Source organism: Glycine max, chromosome 4, assembly GCF_000004515.6.
Source record: "Glycine max cultivar Williams 82 chromosome 4, Glycine_max_v4.0, whole genome shotgun sequence".
Classification (NCBI taxonomy): Eukaryota; Viridiplantae; Streptophyta; class Magnoliopsida; order Fabales; family Fabaceae; genus Glycine; species Glycine max.
In genome coordinates this window covers 16,894,335-16,916,786 of record NC_016091.4, presented here as the reverse complement: position 1 = coordinate 16,916,786, position 22,452 = coordinate 16,894,335, and the positions used below count along the sequence as shown (strand labels likewise).

The following is a 22,452-nucleotide window of genomic DNA, read 5'->3' as shown; positions in this document are numbered from 1 at the left end:
TGATCATTGTTCCTACCTTGTCGGTAAATCAATGGCAATGCTAATTACATATAGGCTTTCTAGTTTTTCTTTGATCATGAGTAACTAGTCATCTTAGTCTAGAGGTTATGATGTAAGTGTCCAATTGTACCTCTTTCTCTGTTCTTAATGAAATTCCTCAACATTTTTATGTTAATTAATTCTCTTCCTTGTTCTTATTGTTCAATTGGAAACTAATCAATCCTATTCTTAATCGAATGTGTTGTGGTGATCATCTGCCTATGTTAGGTAGACCTAGATAAAAAATATTTTACACCAAATTGCATGATCAAACTATTTGGGTAATCTTTGATAGATTAGGTAATCCTTAATTGATCATCCCTAGAATTGACTATATCCTTTGACTTAAATTGATATATCCATGATCACTGGAGTATTGATTTAAGATAAAGAGCATCCTTTAACCTTGATCAAAGGCTTTGATTGACTTTGGAAATCAATAATTAACTATGGAAGGAACTTCATTAGGACTGGGATTGGGTAAAAATTGGTGCTAGTGAATCATAATCCCTGGTTGCTTTCAATTTCACTCAAATCTCTCTTTTGCAATAGTTAATTTGATTATCTTTTAAAAACCAAAAACCACACAAATACTTAAAATTCCCTTTTCAAGCATCTCAACTACTTAGTTTAATAATTTTGACTGTTCTCAAATTGGTCTATAGGGTTTGATAACTCAAATTTTAGTGCATTGTTACTAATGCGTAGGGCACACTTACCCTTATGTAGCACTATTTTTATGCATCAGTATGTACACTATTTTTCATGTTGGTTTGAATTTTTTTTTCAGTTTATGTTGTGGTTGATTTTTTTTTTTTTTTTGCATTCATCAACTATTTAAACAACATGAACATAGTAACAATAACGATCTCTTTAATTGATTCATAAAGTAAACATCAACAATTAAAGAAGCATCAATGATAATACAAAATTTTCTTAAAAAAAATAAGTATACAGTTCTAATAAAGTAAAAACATGATTGCACAGGTTTATCATGCATTAGAACAATGATCTCATCAACAAATCTTGTTTTCATTGGTTTGCACAATAAGACGAGGATTTCTTCTAGAGATTGCTCAAAAGTTGCATTCAACTCAACCAGATCTTTGCTACTAAATTTTGAAAAAATGAAAAACATTTTACCTACATCATCCTCACGTTCAAGCTCCATTCACTCATATTCAACACAACCATCACCTATGTACATAAGTTAACAGTAAAAAAGATCAAGTAAAATTCTACAACCTCTAATGGCATGTCTTCAGATGATGAAAGTATATCACCATCGCAATACACAATGGCAAATACACTCTCCATGTTTTAAGCAATACGGTGAATATCAAGAAAGCAAAGGGGTTAAGTTGCATCAAACCCCTACTACTATTTATATTAGATGATTTATTGTTCTCTTGTGAGACATACCAACAATTGAGATTGCCCTGACAATATAAACGATTTAGATTGCGTTTATATTTAATATGATTGATATGCATATCATAAAAAATCAGTGTACACTCAATACGTCTTAAAAACAATGTTCAACCAATAAAAAACATCAAATGTATTTTTTTATCTTTTATTTGTTATTTTTTTCTATCTTAATGAAATCATGATTTTGCTATGATTTTTTTCCACCTTAATAGAATTGTGATTTATGTTGTAGGAAAACATAACAAAATCATGATTTTGTTGTTTTAAGGAAGGTGCCAAAAAAACTACAATGAAATCGTGATTTCGTTGTAATGTCTGGGTTAACAAAAAAATATATACGAGAATCATGATTTTGTTATTTTGTGGGGGGTGCAAAGATAAATGCACAACATAATCATGATTTCATTGTATATTCTATTCAATGGAATCATGATTCTTTGAGAAGGACAAATTTGGAATAAAATAAGGAGTCAATCCTGATGTAGGGGCCAATGGTAAATGAGTAATTTTTTTAAAAAATGACCATAATGGTTATTTTATTAAAAATTATGAAAATGGATAAATCATATTTTAATATACAATTTCACTATGAAAAAATGGTATATCAAAGCACGATTTTACTTTTCATTTGTTTAAAATATTTTTTTTCCATTAAGAACTGTGAAATCGTATGTTAAAATATAATTTCAATTTTTTTTTTCTTTTTCTAGTGAAATCATATGTTAAAGTAGAATTTCTAAAATAGTTAAAAAAACATGTTGAAATCATATGTACATATAGGATTTTAACTTCTAATAAAAAAATTGAAATCGTATATGCACAATGGGGTGTTTGGTTTGCATTTTCATTTTCTGTTTTCATTTTTTATTTTCATTTTCTGAAAACTGTGTTCATTTTCAAAAGATTATAATTTTGAAAACATGTTTGGTTTGACTTCTTGTTTTCTGTTTTCGGGAAATAAAAACACTGAAAATTTATGCTATATTGACTTCTTGTCTTTTATGTATTTTTAGATTTGCTTAAAATTACACTCTTTTCCATGACATTTTCATTTTACCTAAAGTAAGGTTCCTGTTTTCAACTGAAAACAAAATTTTATTATTTTCATTTTATAGTTGTTTCTTGTTTTCATTTTGACTGAAAATGTTTTCAAAAATTCAATCAAACACAATAGTCAAACCAAACACGCTCTAACTTATCCATTTTCTTAAATATTTTAAAATATACTCATTATAATATTATTTTTTTAAAATTACCCAGTGCAAGAGTCGTAAATGAAATGAGGCCAAAAAGCAACTTCCAATATCACAGTCCATTTTGGGCGGGAAGGGTTACCCTCTTCCGTCTTCTCCAGTCCGAAGTCTGCGCCTTTACCGAGGGTCGCATTGAATTGGAAGAAATCAAAGAAGAACGAATCAATAACACGAATACCTCAAGGTAACCAATTTTATCTCATTATCCCAAGTTCCTTTTCCCTTTTTCAATTTGAGTTTTCGATAGTCGAAGGAACGCTAGTCATAGCTAAGTGGGTAAAATAAAATAAAAAATGTTAATTAATGTCAATTTGAGATTTGCTTGATTATTGCTATGTTATGCTACCAAACAATTTTGAAATCTTACTATGAAACGGGCACGGATTAGGGTAATTGAAGGACTAACATAGTAATGTAATGCCCTTTCTGAAGCACTCAATTCTAATTCGTTTGGTCTTGGGAGTTGGAAGCTTCAAGTTTTAGCACAAAAAAAAAAAGGAAATAAAAATAGGAATTTGTTGATGAAGTGGGCAAAGGAAACTCATTTATTTGTTGCAGAGAGAGAAAGAAAAGGTTTTTGCAACCCTTTTAATCATATTTGATTCATTTTTGATATTTAAGCTTCTGGTGTTTTTCTTCTGATAAACATCAACTTGTAAGGCCAAGTTAAATGATTTAAATAATAAAATCGATGATAATATGTATAGAGACACTGAATGGATAAACTGCTATACATTAGAATTACTATGCAGTGTTTCTGTGACAAATTGCTAGAAGCATATCATTTATTAATTGAGTAACCAAGCATATGTACTATAATATAGATTAAACTTGTGTTTTTTCTTTCACTAACTTCTGGTATAGTGTAGTATGTGAAGATATCTTCATTTTTTTTTTTTGCTAACTAATGCTTTGTACTTAGTGAGAGGGAGAAATGGAATCGCCTCCGCAGCTGGGTTCAAGAGGGGCAGAAACACTTAAACATATAGCTCCTGGATCATCAATTTCTGTTGCATATCACCCATCTTTTGGACCTTATGATGACCTCCTCTTTCTAGAGCTTGATGAGAAACTTCTCCCAGATGTTCTGAATGAAAGGTGTATATTGACCAAAAATCAGTTGCTTGTAACTCTGTCTCTGCTCTCAGATTCCCCAATTTGTTGCATTATTATCTTTAATCATGATTTCTATTCTATTTCAGGGTGGTCTTGAGAGGACAGCCTGATGAAGATGCCGTTCTTTGTACTCTATCCAAAACCTATGCTATGAAGTTTGTTGGAACTTCCAATTCTGTTCTGCTTGTACCTCCAGCAAATCATTCGGAATTTAGTGAAAATCCACAAAAGAATGATAGTACTAATGATGAAGACAAAGTTGTTGTACCTGTACTCAAAGTTGTATCTGGTAATATGGAGCTTATTGAGACAGCCCCCAGACTTGATAAGCTTAAATTACTTCTGTCAGAAAAGCCTTACAAATTGGAGGAGGATGACATGGGAAATTTAGAAGAGAATCAGGAATCTAGAATAGGACTATATAACTGGAATTATCTTGTAGACAATATTCAAGCTAGTGACAAGGAATTATTGTCGGGACTGCAGGCTCTTTCAGCGCTGGAGATTAATGGGTATTGGAGACTAGTAGACGGGAGTTACATGGACATGATTCTGGGAATGCTTTTGAAAAATGCAGTGTTGAATGACTGGTCACTTAATGCTTTAAATGAAGATGAAGTTGTGAGTATACTGGAATCAGATGGATTTCCTAGGGTGCTTGCAAGGCATTGTTTGCACGTATATGGCAACAAAGTAAATGAGTGCATGCCTAGCTTTGTTTGGAAGTTGGATGAGAAGCGAGTATGCATACATTTTGCAAGAGAAATCCTGAAAGGGGGTAAGAGAAAGTTAGAGAGTTTCATGGATGAATGGAAGCAGAAGATTCCAGACGGAATGCATCCCACTTTTGATCTTGTGGAAGGAGAGGTATTAACAGAGAGACTTGGAGTTGAGACATGGGTTCGTGCCTTCAGTGTCGCATCTTTGCCTTCCACTCCAGCCGAGCGTTTCTCCATTCTTTTCAGAGAGAGGCCAAAATGGGAATGGAAAGATCTGCAGCCCTATATCAGGTGAACATCTCATAATTATTTTTACCTTCAAACGTATCATCTTTTTTACATTTGAATTAACCCCTTATGAGATGTTTCAGAGATCTGAAGGTACCAGGTCTTTCTTCAGAAGGGTTGCTACTCAAATACACTCGAAGGACACAACCATCACCTGACACAGAACCAGTTTTCAGTGCAAGATAGTATGTACTTGTGTATCTTCAACAGTACTTATTTTCTTCTCCCTCACTTCAGATTGGCAATGTCTAGTACTTCTATATTAAAGTTTATAATTTCTTGTATTTCCACTATATGTTTGTGTGTGTGTGTAAAATCAAGATTTGTTACAATACTTTACTATTTAAGACATGCTTAGCAGAAATAACTTGTGGTGATAAGCTTTATGTCTTCCCTTCCATGTTTGGAAATTACTGATCGCTTTTAAAATGTTGATCTACCAAAATCCTGAGACTAATTTACATGGCACCAAAATACTGTCACAAACAGGCTTTAGTGACAGAAATGGATTGCCTCACCCCCTGCCTGAGAAAACAACTGCCACATATAAAACATAACTGTCGTACATGCCGATAAAAAAAACTCTCGTACACAAATTGTAACTGTTTTATTTTTTTTTAAGATAATTCCTCATTCAAAATAAGAAATACATTAAATTAATAAGATATTTTTTATTGATAAGAATAAAAAAATACTATTTAAAATTTACAATAAGTTACTTGTCAATTTATCATGTTTAACCAATTGAACTAGATTAATAAGATAATATTAAAAATAAAATTAAAGAGTTAAGATGCGTATATTTAATATCTGGACAAGACTAAAAAAGAACTTAATAAGATCAAATGATGGGATACATATTTTGGGTCCAAAAAATAGTGAAGGAAGAGTGACTGAAGACATAACTTGTTGTATGCGGACATTTATCATAGATTGTAAAACACCAATTATATATGGTTTAAATTTTTTTTTCATACCTAAAAAGATAGGTCATTTTTAGATTGCTACATAATATTCATTTTTTCAACTAAGTACCTGACAAAAATTTATGTTTTAATTTATTACCTGTTGTTAGTCCTCTTTCATTAAGTACTGATATGGTAGACCAAATGTTATCATTTAACGAAAGTAGACCAATAACATGTAATAAATTAAAACAATTTTTTTTTCAGGTATTTAGATGGAAAAAAATGAATATTAAATAGTAATTTAAAAATGACTTATTTTTTTTGTATGAAAAACTTATTTAAATCTATATTTTAATTGTAATTTAAATGAGGTACGGAATCAGGATTAATCGATAGAGTAAGATTTGTTGAAACCACACTACTCATTATATATATAGAGAGGGGGGATTCGATCCATTTACATAAGCTGTAAGTCTAAAAACATACTCCAAATCTCATGTTAATATCATTAAATCTTACGGCTAAAATTATTTTAATTAAAAAATAAATAAGACAATCACGTGAGACATTCTGTATCATTTTAGATTTGAAACCCTTTTATTCAAGTGTTGTCACCACCAAATTTTAAAATCAATTGAAATAAAGGAGATGATGCTTCTTCGTGTGCTTTAGAAAATGAGAACTGAGAAGTGAAAGCAAAAAGAATAGATACGGTGTCGTATATTTTGGGGTGTTTTGCCAATTCAGTGAAGGATGATAGGATTTTAATAACTTTAAATATGATAAACCTATCTTTTATCGGGGGTGTGGAGGTTTACGGGATTGGCTTCAATGGTTTTTAACATTCAGCAATTAGCTTCAATTGAATCAATTAATATGAAAAAATTAAAAAGGCCAAAGTGATTAATGTGGCACCGGTCAAAGCAATTAGCAAGCCATGAATCTAAAGCTAAAAACAAATCACATTGGGCTTTCTTTATGTGTACCGTGAGAGAAGGTGCAGCACTGGTGCAAGCAAGTCATGAGAGGGGTGCAGGTGCTGGCGACCGCGGCTATTGTGCGAGGAGGTGCTGCACTGCTGCCGGAAATGATTAGACGGAATTTAGGGGCAACAAGGAAGGAGAACAGCGAGGAGACTTGTTGAACGAGCAAGAGAGGGGGAAGAATCTCACCTCACTCACTCTGTTTTTTAATTTTGATTTAATTAAGTTTTTCATATATATATATATATATATATATATATATATATATATATATATATATATATATATATATATATTATAATTTATTTTCAGATTGTTGTCTAACATTTTTTTTTCAACCAAGTACCTAGAAACTTTTTTAGTTTATTTTGTTATCTATAGTTAATCGTCTTCCATTCAGCGATGACGTAGCATATATAATGTCACATCATCACATCGTGTTATGGACACTTCATTATCATATCATTACCCTCAATGACGTGATACTGATGTGTCAGTGATTAAACATAATAACGTGGTTCGTCTGCCATGTCATCACTTAACAGAAGATAAATGACTAACAATATGTAGTAGAATAAAACTAATTTTTTTTTGAGGCAAGTGTTTTACAAAAAATAAATTTTTAGGTAATAATCTGAAAATGATCTATTTTTTCATATATGGAAAACTTATTTAATACATGACATGAAAAACTTATTTAAATTATATACAATTGGTGTTTTGCTGTCTACCATCAATATACACATGTAACGTGTTATGTCTTCTCTTTTAGTATTCTTTCGACCCAAAATATATATTTCACCATTTAATTTTGTTGGGTTTTCTTTTAGCTTTGTCCATATATTAAATGTATGCATCTTAACTCTTTAATTTCATTTTAAATACTATGTTACTAATCTAATTTAGTTGATTAAAACTGATAGATTTATAGGTGAGCTATTGTAAGTTTCAAATAGTATTTTTTTTATTCCTACCAATAAAAAATATCTTATTAATTTAATCTATTTTTTATTTTAATGAGAAATTATCTTAAAAAAATAAATAGGATAAAGTTTCTTAAGTCTATATAAAAGTAAATTACAGTTATGTTTATCAAGTTATTTTAATTAATTTTTAGTTTTTTTGATAAGTTTACAAATATTTGACCAAATAAAAGTATTTCAAAAATGATTTTTTCTTATTGACTTATAAGATTTGCTTTTAAACATGACTTAAATTTATGATTACTATTTTTATTTTTAATAAAATAATAAAATTTATCATTTATCATTTTATCTAAAATTAAATTATTTATTTTGATAAAAGTCCTCCTTATTGGTAACTAAAAAATTGTTTTTCTGATTGACTTAAATAAGTTTTTCATACATGGAAAAATAGGTCGTTTTTAAATTACTACCTAAAAATTTACTTTTTGTCAAATACTTTGTCGTTAGTCATCTTTAATGATATGACAGATGGAGTGTCACGTCATCACGTTTAATCATTAACACGTCAGTGTCACATAAATGAAGGTAATAACGTGGCAATAAAGTATCCATGATAAGACGTAATGACATGACACTCCGTCCGTCCCATCCTCACTTAACAGAAAATAAATAATGACAGGTAGTAAGATGAAACTGAAATTTTTTTAGGTATTTAGGTTGAAAAAAGAATGAATGTTAGGTAGTAATTTGAAAACGACCTATATTCCAAGTATGAAAGACTTAATAAAGCCTTTAATTTTTTTTAAGTGAAATAAAATTGGCCGTCAAATTTAATAAAACGAATGGGTGAGATTTGATGTAAATCTAAAGAATTACTCCTAACTCAAAGAATTAACACAGTGGTGTAAGATTTTGTTGCATTTACATAAATGTGAATGATCTATTTAGCAGGATAACTAATGCTCGATTTCCACCATTTGCAAAACCAGCGGGATTAAAAAAGACTTGCTCCTAATATAAGCAGGTCTTATTCCAATATATGATGTCAGACCATAGAAGGAGCTAAGGAGGGCCATGGCTTCTCTAAAAATTTTACAAAATATAATTATATGAGTAATTAATATATGTATTGTATTAATGTAAAAAAAATGATATTATTATTTAATTATAAACAAATATGCATAATAAATTTGTTAATATAAAATATTTTACATAAATAGTATATAAATACTAAACTCAAATTATATATATATATATATATATATATATATATATTAAAAATTAAATTTAATTATCTTTTTTATTTCTCTAGTTATAACAATTGTTCTTTTTAATCCCTATAGTTTAAAATTTTTTATTTTGATCTTTATAATTACAATCTTTTAACACTTTAATTGATTCCACGATCTAAAGTTGTCTACCATAGTTACATCCAAATATTTTAAAATCACTACAAAGTTGAAACTGGCGGTGTAAATCCACACACACAAAAAAGGAGAGATTGTCGCATAGTTCATCCCAAACGCCAAGAATACTACTTATTTGTTCATGGAAGTTGTCACGCGTGACAACTATATGTAGCAATAAAAATGGCAACTAAACATGAAAGAGGGTAATCTTTAGTCACTCTCTTTGTTTCTTAATTGTTAATAATTTTAAATCACTTAAAGAGTAAAATTTACAATTTCTGTTAATGAAAGAGAGTAAATAAGGTAACTTTTAGTCACTCTTTATTTATATTGACAAATTTATGTCAATTTTACACTTTAAGTTTTTGTTTTGATAACTTTGGCTCTTATAACTAATTTAATAACACTATTTATATATTACTATTTATTAATAACACTAATTAAATATCCTTTTATAATTTTTTTTCATTTTCAAATACCTTTTTAATGACCTTTATATAATAATTAGAGTTAATTACATTAACCCTTAAGGTTTCAAGTAATTATACCTAGTACTCCTCCCTTTTTACTTCTATAGTAAATTTCTAATTTTACACTGCATTACACTTGGCTCCCTTGGACGATAAAGATGTAAGAAAAGTCAAGGTTAATATGTCATGTGACCTTCCCGTGTTCTTCAATGAATTTTTATTGGACAAAAAATGTTCTCATCTTCTTCCTTTAAACTTTGCATAAGGTAACATTAGAAAAAAAGGGACGCATGAACGAACGCAACAAGGGAACACACACGTTCTTAAAGAGAACTTCATTTGTGAACAAAATAAGTTTCATTTCAGTTTGAAATTTGAATTACTTTACATATTGAAATGTTATAAGCTTTGGCTATGTGCATATAATTGTGTTATCTTTCTCTCCATTCTCTGTTTTTTGCATTTTGAATTATTCGTGGAGGTGAATGTCGGGTTTGGTGTTCAAATGCAATTTTAAGTATGTGTAGCCTTATGTCTATGCTTTTAGGATGTTTGTTGAAATGTCTCAATCAAGGGATGGTTCTTCTTGAAGTGTAAGATGTTGAGAATGAGTATGAAAAAATGAAGATGACAAAGCTTGTGTAATTTGTGAATCAATGAATCGTTTAATTGCTAATGAATCAATGAGACATTCTAAATGAATAAGATTTGGCCTTAAACATAACTTACCTCTCTATTGATAGTTATTCTAATTTTAAAGCTTCTTGTTGAAAATGAATAAATGGCTAGAATTTAGGAAAAAATGAAGATGACAAAGCTTCTTGTGCAATTTAGTTAAAATTGGGTCTTAAACGAGAAGCATCCATATTGATATTTTCATCCATTACCATCCATACTTGTTACAGACAAAAATTTCAATATCTAAAAAAGAAAGAAAAAATAGGTGTCATTAAAAATTGTGTCGCTTGAATTCGTGGGCAACACTACATTTGTTGGTATTATATTGTAGTGACACCAAATTACACTCGCTAACTGTTGGTGGTTGAATTCATGGGCAGCACTATATTGTAGTGGCCAAATTCAATATTCAGACATATTGTGTTACCATAATATTGCAAATATTAAGTGAAATAAACCACATTATAGTGCACTACATTCCAGCACTTGAATTCATGCAAATTTTGTATTGTGATATTGCAGTAAAATAAACCAAATTATATTAAGTGCATAATATTGTCTTTACATAGGTAATAATCAGAAACATCATTTCCAATGTTTTCAGGTTGGGTAGATTGAGTGGTAGTAGCTACAGTAGCATTTGGATCAGTAGGAATTGTCTCTCCACTAGTTGCACCTTCAATAGTTGATTTCTATAATGAGAAAATTAATAATGTAACAATTGTAGTTAATCAATTGGTTATTATGAAAACCAAACCAATAACCATAAAGTTTAAAAGTTATTATACAACCTTTTATCCTTTGTTCTTCTTCACTAGAACCCTTAGATAAGTCCTGGAGTTATGCCCAAATACGCTACAAGTCAAACACCTGAGACTTTTTTATCTCCTAGACTCTTGTGTTCCTGAAGGTCCCTCAACATGACTCTTCTTCCTTGTTTTTCTAGGTCTTCTTGGCATCCTTTTAAAAGGTGGAACATCTATATCAAGATAGCCACCCTTATTAGTAATGTCAAGCTCAGGCATTGGATGAATAATTCCAAGACAAGCAGATATTAGCATAGAATTAGAGAACATTCTAACACAATACTTCTCAAAGTTGTCTCTCTTATAAGCAATGCATGTAGAAGTATGTTTACATGGAAAGCCAGTTATCTGTCATTATTTACAACCATAATAACTTTCTTTCAACTTTACCACAAAATTAATAAGCCCATCCTTTACTTGATACTCAATATTCCCAACATGCATTCTTTTCCAGCAATGTAACACCCCAGTTTTCGATAAATAAATATATATTGATATTTATTAAGTATGTATTTTGAGTCTTTATAATTAATTGAATTAAGTAAATATTTTGGGGTGAGATATTGGGTTAAAATTGAGTTTTAATGATTAATCATGTGGACAAAAAATTAATAGAGTTTTTAGAAATTAAATAAATGAGAGAAAATAGTTTTTGTTAATTAAAATAAGGATTTCGTAGTATTAGAAAATAGAGTAAAATGATGTTTTAGAAAATAAAGGGACGTTTTAATTTATTATTGATTTAATAAAAGAGTAAAATAAAATTCCTTTTTATAAAATAATAAAATAAAGTAAAATAGGATAAATGCTAGGCTTAAAGTATTTAAGCATATAAATAGTCCTTTTAATATCATAGTAGTTTTTATAAACCTATGTATGTTCTCTACTCTTCCTCCCAAATTCGTTCTCTCTTTTTCCTCTCTCAAAACTCTTTTTTTTTGCCACATACATTCAAATATGTCACAGTAAAATTACGATCCCAGACTCATTAACGGTTGGATGGTCTTTAAATTTGAACACCATCTTCGAAACTCATTTTTGCACATTATCACCATTGGGATTTGTAAAATAATGTCTGTAAAGAGAGATATGTCCCCTCACACAGAGACAGTGAAATTGAGGCTTCAATCCCTTCTCCTTCTCTCTAACACTTGAAAACCCTAGCAGAGCAACCAAAGGAAAAGCTTGAGGAATCTTAGAGAACCGTTAGAGACGTTGTTATCATTGTCAGACTACACACATGGGTTTGCTTAGAGGTAAGGGAAGAGTAACTTACACTTAGGGATTAGAATGAACATGTGTAGGGATCCCTAGATGATCAATTTTGGGTTGTTCTATGAAATTCAATTCTTTTCTCATGTTGTTAATCGCGAATTGACTGTGTTTGACAGACCAATTGATCTTCCGATGTAAAATTGTTGTGTTCTATTTCCTTATTTCATGCTTTAAAAATTTATCTATGATTATAATGTGTGTCTTTCTCTTGTTTCTCGTACCTATAAAATTGTACGTTTGATTGCTTTGTTATTATGAATTGAGTTCATTTTCAGTATATTTGTGTCACGGGACATCTATATAATTTTAATATATTATTGTTCAATTAACTGCTAACAACCTTTGTATTTTCCTTATTAATGACGATTAGAAAGATTTTTATATAATACTCCATGATACCACGCGAATATGCAGGGTTGTGCTTTGCTTTTGAATTAATTGGATAATCATAAAGCTATATAAAGAATAAGACAAGATTTACTAGATTAGTGTGAGAATTAGATTGTTGGAAACGTTCTTTGTCATGTTTTGGTCTTATAAACTTATTACGTGTTGATGATTAACACACACACACACACATACACATATATTTATGTATATGAATTATTAAAATAAATTAGGAATTAATAGTTCAAATAATAAAATCAAATTGAAGGATCTTAATATATTAAGATTAAACGATAAATACTTTTAATGCATTTTTAGTTTTATTATTTGTTAATTGAAAATAATATAGTTCGATTTAATATATACATGTTTTGTGTCATGTAAATATTAATATTGTGTGATGTGTATATGATTCAGGAGGTGTGATAACATGTTGCTTTGGGATTATAACACCGTGATTGAGATATGATGTATGTGATAAATTGAGTGTGTTGAATTGTGAGATCACACGTATATTGAGATGTTGTGTGCATTGAGTTGTGAGTTATGAACCGTACAATCACATGACTGTGGGTCCTTTGAGGACAAGTTTTTGCGCGACGAGTATTGTGATGGGATCCACCATGGGAATCCGACGAGTTGAATCACTTTGAAGAGCGATGAGTTAAAATTATTTTAAGAACAATTGAGGAGTCATTTGTTTTGTATGATTCATAGATATAGTCTGCATGTTAAAATGTTTTTTGGGTTGGACCTGAATCTGGAGGGAAAGACCTCAACGGACTTCTTGGAGTCTAGGCCTTGGGGATAAATACACTTGGTTTGATTGCTCCTTTAAGTCTGTGTCGATCCCACATGGTTGGAGGATTCTTGCAAAATAGTGTGACCTTGATTGATCTCCCAATGATTTCACTCAGTGAAAGTGATTTGACTTACCAGTGTGTGGTTTGTCTTGTCATGTACTTTTGGGCGCCCGATGAGATTTTTCATTGACATGGTACCACGTTGCATCTAGGATTGAGTCTTAGTATATCTATTACGTAATACTTATGTATTGATCATCTTTTACTTGTTAAGTGATATTGCGTTTTGATTCTTGAGTACATGAATGATGTGAAAATGTACTGAGATGTAATGTTATATGACAAGTGGTGGAATGATGTGAGCTGTGTTTAAGTAAGCTATATTTCATTTATATGATATGTATATCTACTTGTTGTCTCGTTTCTCTCTATTAGCTTGGAATGTGATAATTCACTCTCTGTGTACTGTTTGTGTTTCGATCCTGTGATGATCTCGAACGTTGTGCTCGTGGGAGTAGATGGTTAGGTGGATGACTATGGAGAACATCATGTTAGAGAACACTGGGACACCGTATTCTGATAGGATGTGACATCGGGACTTAGGGTTTTTGTTGTTTTTATCATATGATAGTTTGAGATATGTAGTTGAACATACTTCTATGTTTCTCATTGGAATTTCAGTTGTAATATTGGTACGGTCTTTGTTTAGAGCTAAAACATGTTTTTATATATCGATCAATTTTAATTTGGTGAATATCTTTTACTTTATTGAGAAGTTTTATGTTGAGTTGTGAAGTAATTTTTTTTAAATTACTCCCATTATTCTATGTTTCCTTTCACTATATATATGTCAGGGTAAAGGGTGTCACATCATCATCAACTATTTTTTTTAAATTACTCCCATTATTCTATGTGAAGCACATCAAACATGGGTAAGAGACTAAGAGTGAAGCACATCAAACATGGGTAAGAGACTAAGAGTGAAGCACATTAACATAAGCACTATTTTTGTCCTCCATAATAGCTTCCACCAAGCATCCTCCTATTAATCAAGTTCAGTTTATCAATTGTGGACAGTGGTCTATAGTGGAAAGCCGAAGCACTATCATATGATATTGTGGATGGCATTGAGGGCAATTTCCAGAAGCATGGTGGATGAATTAAAAAAAATGTATATATATATATATATATATATATATATATATATATATATATATAAATAAATATTAATAATAAAAACTAATAACATATGGAGATAATAAAATTTGAAATATATTCTATTAAATAAAATTCATCAAGTCTCATAACATAAGCATAACCTCTCATAAGAATGCTAACAAGAAAGATAAAAGCTACACAACTAAAAATGTACACAAGAATATGTTAATAATCTCACCCTCTTGATGCTCATTCTTCCTTTCCTCTTTCCGAATATAATCATTATTCTTCTTGTTAGATAAAAAGGCATATCCTTTAGCTTCTCTAGAATTCTCAATCAATATTTTGCAATTCTTCCTTTGATTGCTCAGTTTTATCTTCAAATTGCAATTCTTCTTCAACTTTAACCACTTTCTCTTTTCCTTTTCTAGTTGAAGCACTTCCTGAACCCTTTTTAGAAACTCTTGCAGGTTGCTTTATTTTCTTTTGCCTAGGAAGGGGAAGGTTTTCTGGTGGATTGCATATTGACTACTAAGAAACTGTTAGTTTTGTAGCAGAAAAATATAATAAACAAAGAAGAAGAGAGACAATACAATGTGGAGGAAATATAATAATTTTTCTAAATCAAATTATTCTGAGCAGCAATATAATATATAGCAAAACAAAAATTAATCACTTATTAATTTTATGAAAACTGAAAATTAAAGCCGACTTGCTCCTAAAGTATAGGAATCACTTATTGACTAGGTTAATCCATAACTGAAACAAATAAAAACAAAATATGCAGTTACAAAAGTAATTTAAAGAAATTTAAACACTCCTCCTTGCTTTAGGAATTGCAAACTCCAATTCTTTGTCTGAAGAGTTCAAATTTTTTTATAGGCAGTGACTTTGTAAACATGTCAGCCAGTTGATCTTTAGACTTGCAGTAAATTAAGTTCACTTCTCCACTTTACTGCATCTCTCTCAAAAAATAAAGCTTGATGTTAAATGTTTAGTCTTCCTATGACACACTGGATTGTTTGCAATAGCAATGACTGCCTGATTGTCAACAAAAATATCAGTTTTGTTCTTCTATTGCAAAAATAAATCACATAGAATCTTCTTCAACCATAAAGCTTGATTTACCGCTGTTGTTGCTACTATGAATTCAGCCTCAGCAGTGGATTGTACTACAATCTCTTGCTTCTTTGTGCACCATGAGAAAACTCCTGAGCCTAGGCTTAAACAGTATCCTGAAGTTCTCTTCATGTCATCAACGGATCCAACCCAATCACTATCAAATAATCCATACAACTTGAATTCTTGACACTTCTCAAATTTGATACCATAATCAACAGTGCCCTTAACATACCTTAATATTCTCTTTGCTGCTTTTAAATACATTTCACTTGCACATTGCATAAAATGAGACAAGAGACTTACAACAAGTAGAATGTCTGGCCTTGTTGCAGTGAGATACATTAGACATCCAATCAAGCTCCTATAATATCTTTCATCAATTTTATCAGCACCATCTTTCTTGTTGAACTTCTCCTTTTGATTCATTGGTGTGCTAACATATTTGCATTCCTCCATTTGAAACTTCTTCTAAATTTCTTTTGCATATTTCCTTTGATAGATTAACACTTTGTTCTGACTTTGCTTGATCTCAATTCCAAGAAAATAAGTTATGCAAACCAAGATCAATCATTTCAAAAGCTTGCATCATTTCTTGCTTGAACTCCTTAACTAGCCTTGCATCATCTCCAGTTACTAAAAGATCATCAACATAGAGAGAAGCTATGAGAAAGTTATTTCCCTTACTTTTCACACAAAGAGTGGACTCAGATAAGCTTTTTGCAAAGCCTATGCTCAATAGGTGATTATTTATCTTGCTATACCAGGCCCTTGGCGCTTGTTTTAAGCCATAGTGGGCCTTTTTGAGAAGATAAACTTTATCTTCTTCACCTTGCTTCACAAATCCTTCTAGTTGCTCTAAATATATTTCTTCTTGTAGTTCTCCATTTAAAAAATCTGATTTGACATCTAGTTGGAATATTTTTCAGCCATTTTGTGCAGCCACTGCTAGCACCAATCTAATTGTATATAATCTGGACACAGGAGCAAAAGTGTCAGAATAATCAACACCAAAAATTTGTGCATACCCTTTAATTACGAGTCTGGCCTTGTGCTTGTTGATTGAGCAATTTGCATTAAGCTTTATTCTGAAAACCCATTTAACTCTAATGACTTTCCTATCTTCAGGCCTTTCAACTAGCTCCCATGTTTTGTTTTTGTGTATCATAGACATCTCCTCCCCCATTGCAATTTTCCATTTTGGATCTTTTAGTGCTTCCTCACAGCTAGCAGGTTCATAAATTGCTACATTACATCTTTGATAGATGTCGGACAATAACCTTTTTCCTTTGATCTGAAGGTCATCTTCTAATTCATTCTGCATAAGCTCTGTTGTTTGCTCTCCGGGATGATTGTCTCTACTGTTGAGGAAAACCCCAACTATTTATGAGTTCTTCCAATCCCATTTCTGACCTTCATTGAAGTGCACATCTCTAGTGACTGTCATCTTTTTAGTTTGAGGATGATAGACTTTGTAGGCTTTTGAAGCTGAACTATAGCCCACAAAGATGCCTGAAATTGTTTTCTTGTCAAGTTTGTCATGCTTAACCTGTGGAACATGAGCAAAACAAAGACTTTAAGAAAGGTTAGTTAAACCCATACCAAGCCTCAAATGGAGTTTTATCATTCAAAGCCTTGGTTGGAAGCCGATTTTTCATGAAAACAACTGTATTAGTTGCCTCTGCCCAAAATGTTTTAGGCAGCTCCATCTCATGCAACATGCACCTAGCCATCTCCATCACGGTTTTGTTTTTTCTTTCACTAACTCTATTTTGATTTGGAGTGTATGGAGCTATGAGTTGATGTTCAATGTCAACTTCTTCACAGAATTGATTAAACTTTGCTGAAGTATACTCCTTCCTATTGTCTGATCTTAGAAATTGAATCTTGCAGCCACTTTGGGTTTCTACCATGTCGTTGAACTTCATAAATACTCCAGTCACTTCATGCTTGAATTTTAAGAAAAAAATCCAGCACATTCTTGTAAAGTCATCTATGAAAAGAACAAAGTAGAGACTACCTTTTAGTGATGGTGTTCTTTGAGGTCCTTCTACATCAGTATGAATTAGCTGCAGCTTTTGAGAGGCTCTCCAAGCTGATTTTGAGAATGACTTTCTGATTTGTTTACCAAATTGACAAGCATTACAATTTGGTAAATTATCAAAAAATTCTGGTAAGCCTTTTGCCAAGTCCTTTTTATTCATATCTAGCATTCTTTCAAGATGACAATGACCCAGTCTCTTGTGCTAGAGTTCTATGGGACTGACTTGAGTGTAATAGGCTGCAAATTCCTCATTTGTTGGATCAAACGAGAAGCTTATATTTCTCAATTTAACCCTTATAATGTCCCAGCCAGCAATGTCATGAATAAGACAATGTTTATGTTCAAAGAACAATTTAAATCCCTTTTCAAGCAACTGACCTACACTTAGCAAGTTTTGGTCGATTTCAGGTACATAAAGAACATCTGAGATAAGTTTTGCACCTGAACTTGTTGAAATCGATATAGTTCCTTTTCCTTTTGCTTGAATATAATCACCGTTCCCAATCTTGATCTTCAAGACATCAATAGGCTTCAAATCCTTGAAAGTAGACTTGTCATATGTCATGTGATTTGTACAACCGCTATCAATCAACCAACACTCGAAATTACTCGCCATAGAAAAACACGTTGCAGCAAAAATGTGATCTTCTTCATCTTGCTCCACAACTTGGGCATTGGCTTCAGGTTGCTGAAATTTGCTTTTACAAATTACAGCTTCGTGTCCAAGCTGATTGCACTTACTGCACTTTGCATTTGGTCTTCTCCAACACTTGAATGGTGGGTGACCCATTTTTCCGCAATGCTGACAAAGTGGGTAATTTTTCCTTTTTCCCTTACCTTTGTTTTGGTTGTTTGCATCATTTTCGTTGCTTGCTGGCTGGTTCTTCTTGAAATTTTTCTTTTTGTTGTTCCCAAAGTCATGATGCTTGGCTTGAAGTGCACCTTCAACCACACGATCTTCTCTCATCAGCCTTTGCTGTTCTTGGGCTTGCAAGGCATGTACCACTTCTGCCAATGTGATCTTAGATAGATCCTTTGTGTTCTCCAATGAGACTATAGATGCTTCATACCTCTCCGACACCGTTACCAAAATTTTTTCAACTATTCTGGAATCAGCAAAATCATCACCCAACAACCTTATCTTGTTGGCAATACCCAATAATTTGTCTGTGTAATCCTTGACTGTCTCAGACTCTTTCATCCTTTGCAACTCAAATTCCCTCATTAGAGTAAGCACCTAGATGCTACGTATTCTTTCCTCTCCAGCATATTCCTTCTCTAGGTAATCCCAAATTGCTTTTGCTTATTTGAGAGCCATGATTCTTGTGAAGATGGTTTGAGAGACACCGACAAATAGACACGACTTTGCCTTTGTCTCTTTGTTTTTCTCTCCTTGTGAATTCTGATCTGGTTCATAGTAGGATCATCTGACAATGGAAGTATGTCATAATCCTCTTCAACAACTTCCCAAAGATCTAATGCCTCCAGGTAAGTCTTCATTTTGACTACCCAGAGATCATAACTTTCCCCGGTAAAGACGGGAAGAATGGCTTGGGAGAACTTATTTCAGAATCCATCAGAAATCAAAACACACAGGCTCCTTAAGAAGAGACTCTTGATACCAATTGTTAGTTTTGTAGCAGAAAAATATAATAAACAAAGAAGAAGAGAGACAATACAATGTGGAGGAAATATAATGATTTTTCTGAATCAAATTATTCTGAGCAGCAATATAATATATAGCAAAACAAAAATTAATCACTTATGAATTTCAGGAAAACTGAAAATTTAAACTGAATTGCTCCTAAACTATAGGAATCACTTATTAACTAGGTTAATCCATAACCGAAACAAATAAAAAAAATGCACTTACAAAAGAAATTTAAAGAAATTTGAACAGAAGCAGAGAATCAAAACCAATCTTAAAACAGATTCAGGTTGTTTTAGAAGAATTTCTGGAGGTTTTTCAAGAACCTTGAGGTCTTCCACTGTTTGGTAAACCGTAATTCTGTAAACTTGGGACACTTGATACCATTTAGGAAGTAATAGAGAAAACTTTCATATATTATTCAACAGTGAAAGTACTGCTTCAATAGAAAGATTACATGAAAGTCTTCCTTGAATCAAGGAATGATAGGATAGTAAAAGAAAACAAATAAAAACAAATAATGATGGAGATCTTATTTTAAAAATAAAATAAAACAAATCAAATTGCTGGTTCCTATAGTTTGGATATTTGCGACATCTCTTAATTCATACACTTAAAATTCACCTACTGTGTCTCTGCCTACGCCTGTGGCTTCTGTTATGTCCCTTCACCTAGGACTTCTACTGTGTCTTTACCTTACATCTTCCATTGTTTGGCCTGTGTCTTCCCCTTGTCCCTATGTTCTGTTCCAGTTTAACACCGTCATGCTTTCTAGCTTCTACTTTGGTGAACTTTCAAGGCTTATCCCTTAGTGATTTAAAACTTCTGTTTTATTTCATTATTATTCGCACTTTCCCGTATTAAATCCCAGCATGGCAGTTTGGACTAAATTGGTTTAATTGATGCTCTTCATGGTGTGCTAAATTATCTTTACTAATGCATGCCTCTCTTTTATCTATATGACTATGATATATTGTGTTTCCTTATATTCTTCAATTTCTACTTTTTAGATGTCATATTTCTTGTCATTAAAATATAAATGAATGTAGGGGATTGATTTTGCACGAATTGGAAGACATGAAGTAGTGAGTGAGGAGATCGGAGAACACTGCCTCTCTCTGGTTTGCAAATTTATTGCTTCTACACTCCCTTTTAAGTTATAATAAAATTTGTAATAAATCTTTTGACAGTACTTTCTTTTCAGCAACGAATGTACAAGGTGTTGAAGATATCAAAATAACGTTGGAACAAGTCAAAGTTGTTGCAGTTACTTGTCTCGGCATTTCTAGTCCTTTGCTCGCCAACACGAGGTTTGATGTATGCATCATGGATGAAGCTGGACAGACAACTATACCAGTATGCCTCTTGTTCCTTTCGTATATTTTCCAGCCTACATGTGATACTGTTAGAACAAAGGATGAAAGTTTGAAAAAAAAAAAGAAAGGAAAAAAAAGAAAAAAAAAGCTTCAAGTCCCACATCGCTCAGGATAAACACTTGAATAGTGTTTCACTCCCTATATATAGAGAGCTCATTTCTTCTTTTTTCCTTGTCCCAGTTGAGAAGCATTTCCTCAACTTTTCTTTCTCCCTCCCATATTTCAACCGATGCATTTCCGGCAAACTTCTCCCTCTTTCTTTCTGTCGCTCTAAAATTTTGGTTGGCTTTAAGAGTGACTTTGTAAGTCATATTTTTCGGTTGCCTTTAAGAGTGACTTTGTAAGTCATATTTTTCGGTTGGTTTTAAGAGTGACTTTTTAAGTCACATTTTTCGGTTGGCTATTAGAGTGACTTTTCAAGTCATATTTTCGGGTGGCTTTAGAGTAACTTTTCAAGTCATACAAGGGGGTGTAATTCTAGAAAAGGTTCCCTCAGTGCAGTGGAAATCTTATATAGTGATCTGGGCTGTTTTATCCTGGGGACGCCGTGGTTGATAGTCTGCTTGCACAATTTTTGGCAGTGCCACGAAACGTCTTAAAGAAAGCGACATTGTCCGTGACTCAGCCAGTAATTTTTTTGGTTTGCCATAAACTATTGTTACAACAATTTTAAGACGTTTTCGGTTCTGCTATGGCTATCGTAGATATTACTGGCTCGAACAACAATGACCTCAACAAACCTTTTAGGTTTGAAGGGTATCATTTCAAACGTTGGCAACAAAAGATGATGTTTTATTTAACTATGAGAAAAGTTGCCTATGTTTTGAACACTGATATTCCGGTGGTACTTGAGGATGCTGAGAAGGAAGTGAAGGATAAAATGACTATGGAATTAGCTCTTTGGAATGAAAATGATTACCTATGCAAGAATTTCATTCTGAATGGGTTAGCTGATGATCTCTATGATTATTATAGCCCATATAAGTCGGCCAAATTAGTTTGGCTGGCTTTGGAAAAGAAGTATGATACTGAGGAAGCTGGGACTAAAAAGTATGCTGTTAGCCACTACCTCAAGTATCAAATGACTGATGATAAATCAGTAGAGTCTCAATCCCATGAGATACAGAAAATTGCTCATGATATCATATCAGAGGGTATGACATTGGATGAGCAATTTCAGGTTGCTGTCATCATAGACAAATTGCCTCCTGGCTGGAAGGATTTCAAAAACCTTCTCAGACACAAGACTAAAGGATTCTCTTTGGAGTCTCTGATCACACGTCTGCGCATTGAGGAAGAGGCACGCATACAAGATCAGAAAGATGAAGTGTTGGTTGTGTCTCACAACAACACTAAAAGGAAGAACACAGGTGCAGTTCTAAAGCCTATTGGCAAAAACTTTAAGAATCAGAACCGCAATGTGAGCAATACCTCCAACCGCAACAAGAACCCCCCAAGGGTCCAACATGCTAGACAACATCCACCTGCCAAGAATAATCCCGGTGAGCCATTCCTCTGCTACAATTGTGGCAAACCGGGACATATGGCACGTAAATGCAGAAATCCTTCAATGATAGGTGCTCCCCAGGCTAACATGACTCAAGAGCCATACATAG

General features: G+C 32.3%; 3 protein-coding genes and 1 non-coding gene across 4 annotated transcripts; 1 reads left to right on the top strand and 3 right to left on the bottom strand.

Moving 5' to 3' along the window:
- Window positions 1–2,751: 2,751 nt before the first annotated feature.
- Window positions 2,752–5,206, top strand: LOC100817511 (sister chromatid cohesion protein DCC1). Its single transcript, XM_003522828.4, has 4 exons — window positions 2,752–2,907; window positions 3,646–3,821; window positions 3,926–4,849; window positions 4,930–5,206. Exons 2-4 carry the CDS (start codon window positions 3,658–3,660, stop codon window positions 5,030–5,032), a joined length of 1,191 nt encoding a protein of 396 aa, XP_003522876.1. The 5' UTR covers window positions 2,752–2,907; window positions 3,646–3,657; the 3' UTR covers window positions 5,033–5,206.
- A 1,916-nt stretch (window positions 5,207–7,122) lies between these two features.
- Window positions 7,123–7,290, bottom strand: MIR4377 (microRNA MIR4377). The gene has a single exon (NR_048703.1). It is a non-coding gene; the product is annotated as a microRNA MIR4377 (primary transcript).
- Window positions 7,291–16,693: 9,403 nt separating this feature from the next.
- LOC102663338 (uncharacterized mitochondrial protein AtMg00820-like) lies at window positions 16,694–17,092 on the bottom strand. Its single transcript, XM_006579085.1, has one exon. It carries the CDS (start codon window positions 17,090–17,092, stop codon window positions 16,694–16,696), a length of 399 nt encoding a protein of 132 aa, XP_006579148.1.
- A 60-nt stretch (window positions 17,093–17,152) lies between these two features.
- Window positions 17,153–19,037, bottom strand: LOC102663207 (uncharacterized). The gene is made up of 2 exons (XM_006579084.1): window positions 18,036–19,037; window positions 17,153–17,317 (listed from the first exon to the last, which is right to left on the bottom strand). Exons 1-2 carry the CDS (start codon window positions 19,035–19,037, stop codon window positions 17,153–17,155), a joined length of 1,167 nt encoding a protein of 388 aa, XP_006579147.1.
- Between the last annotated feature and the right edge of the window lie 3,415 nt (window positions 19,038–22,452).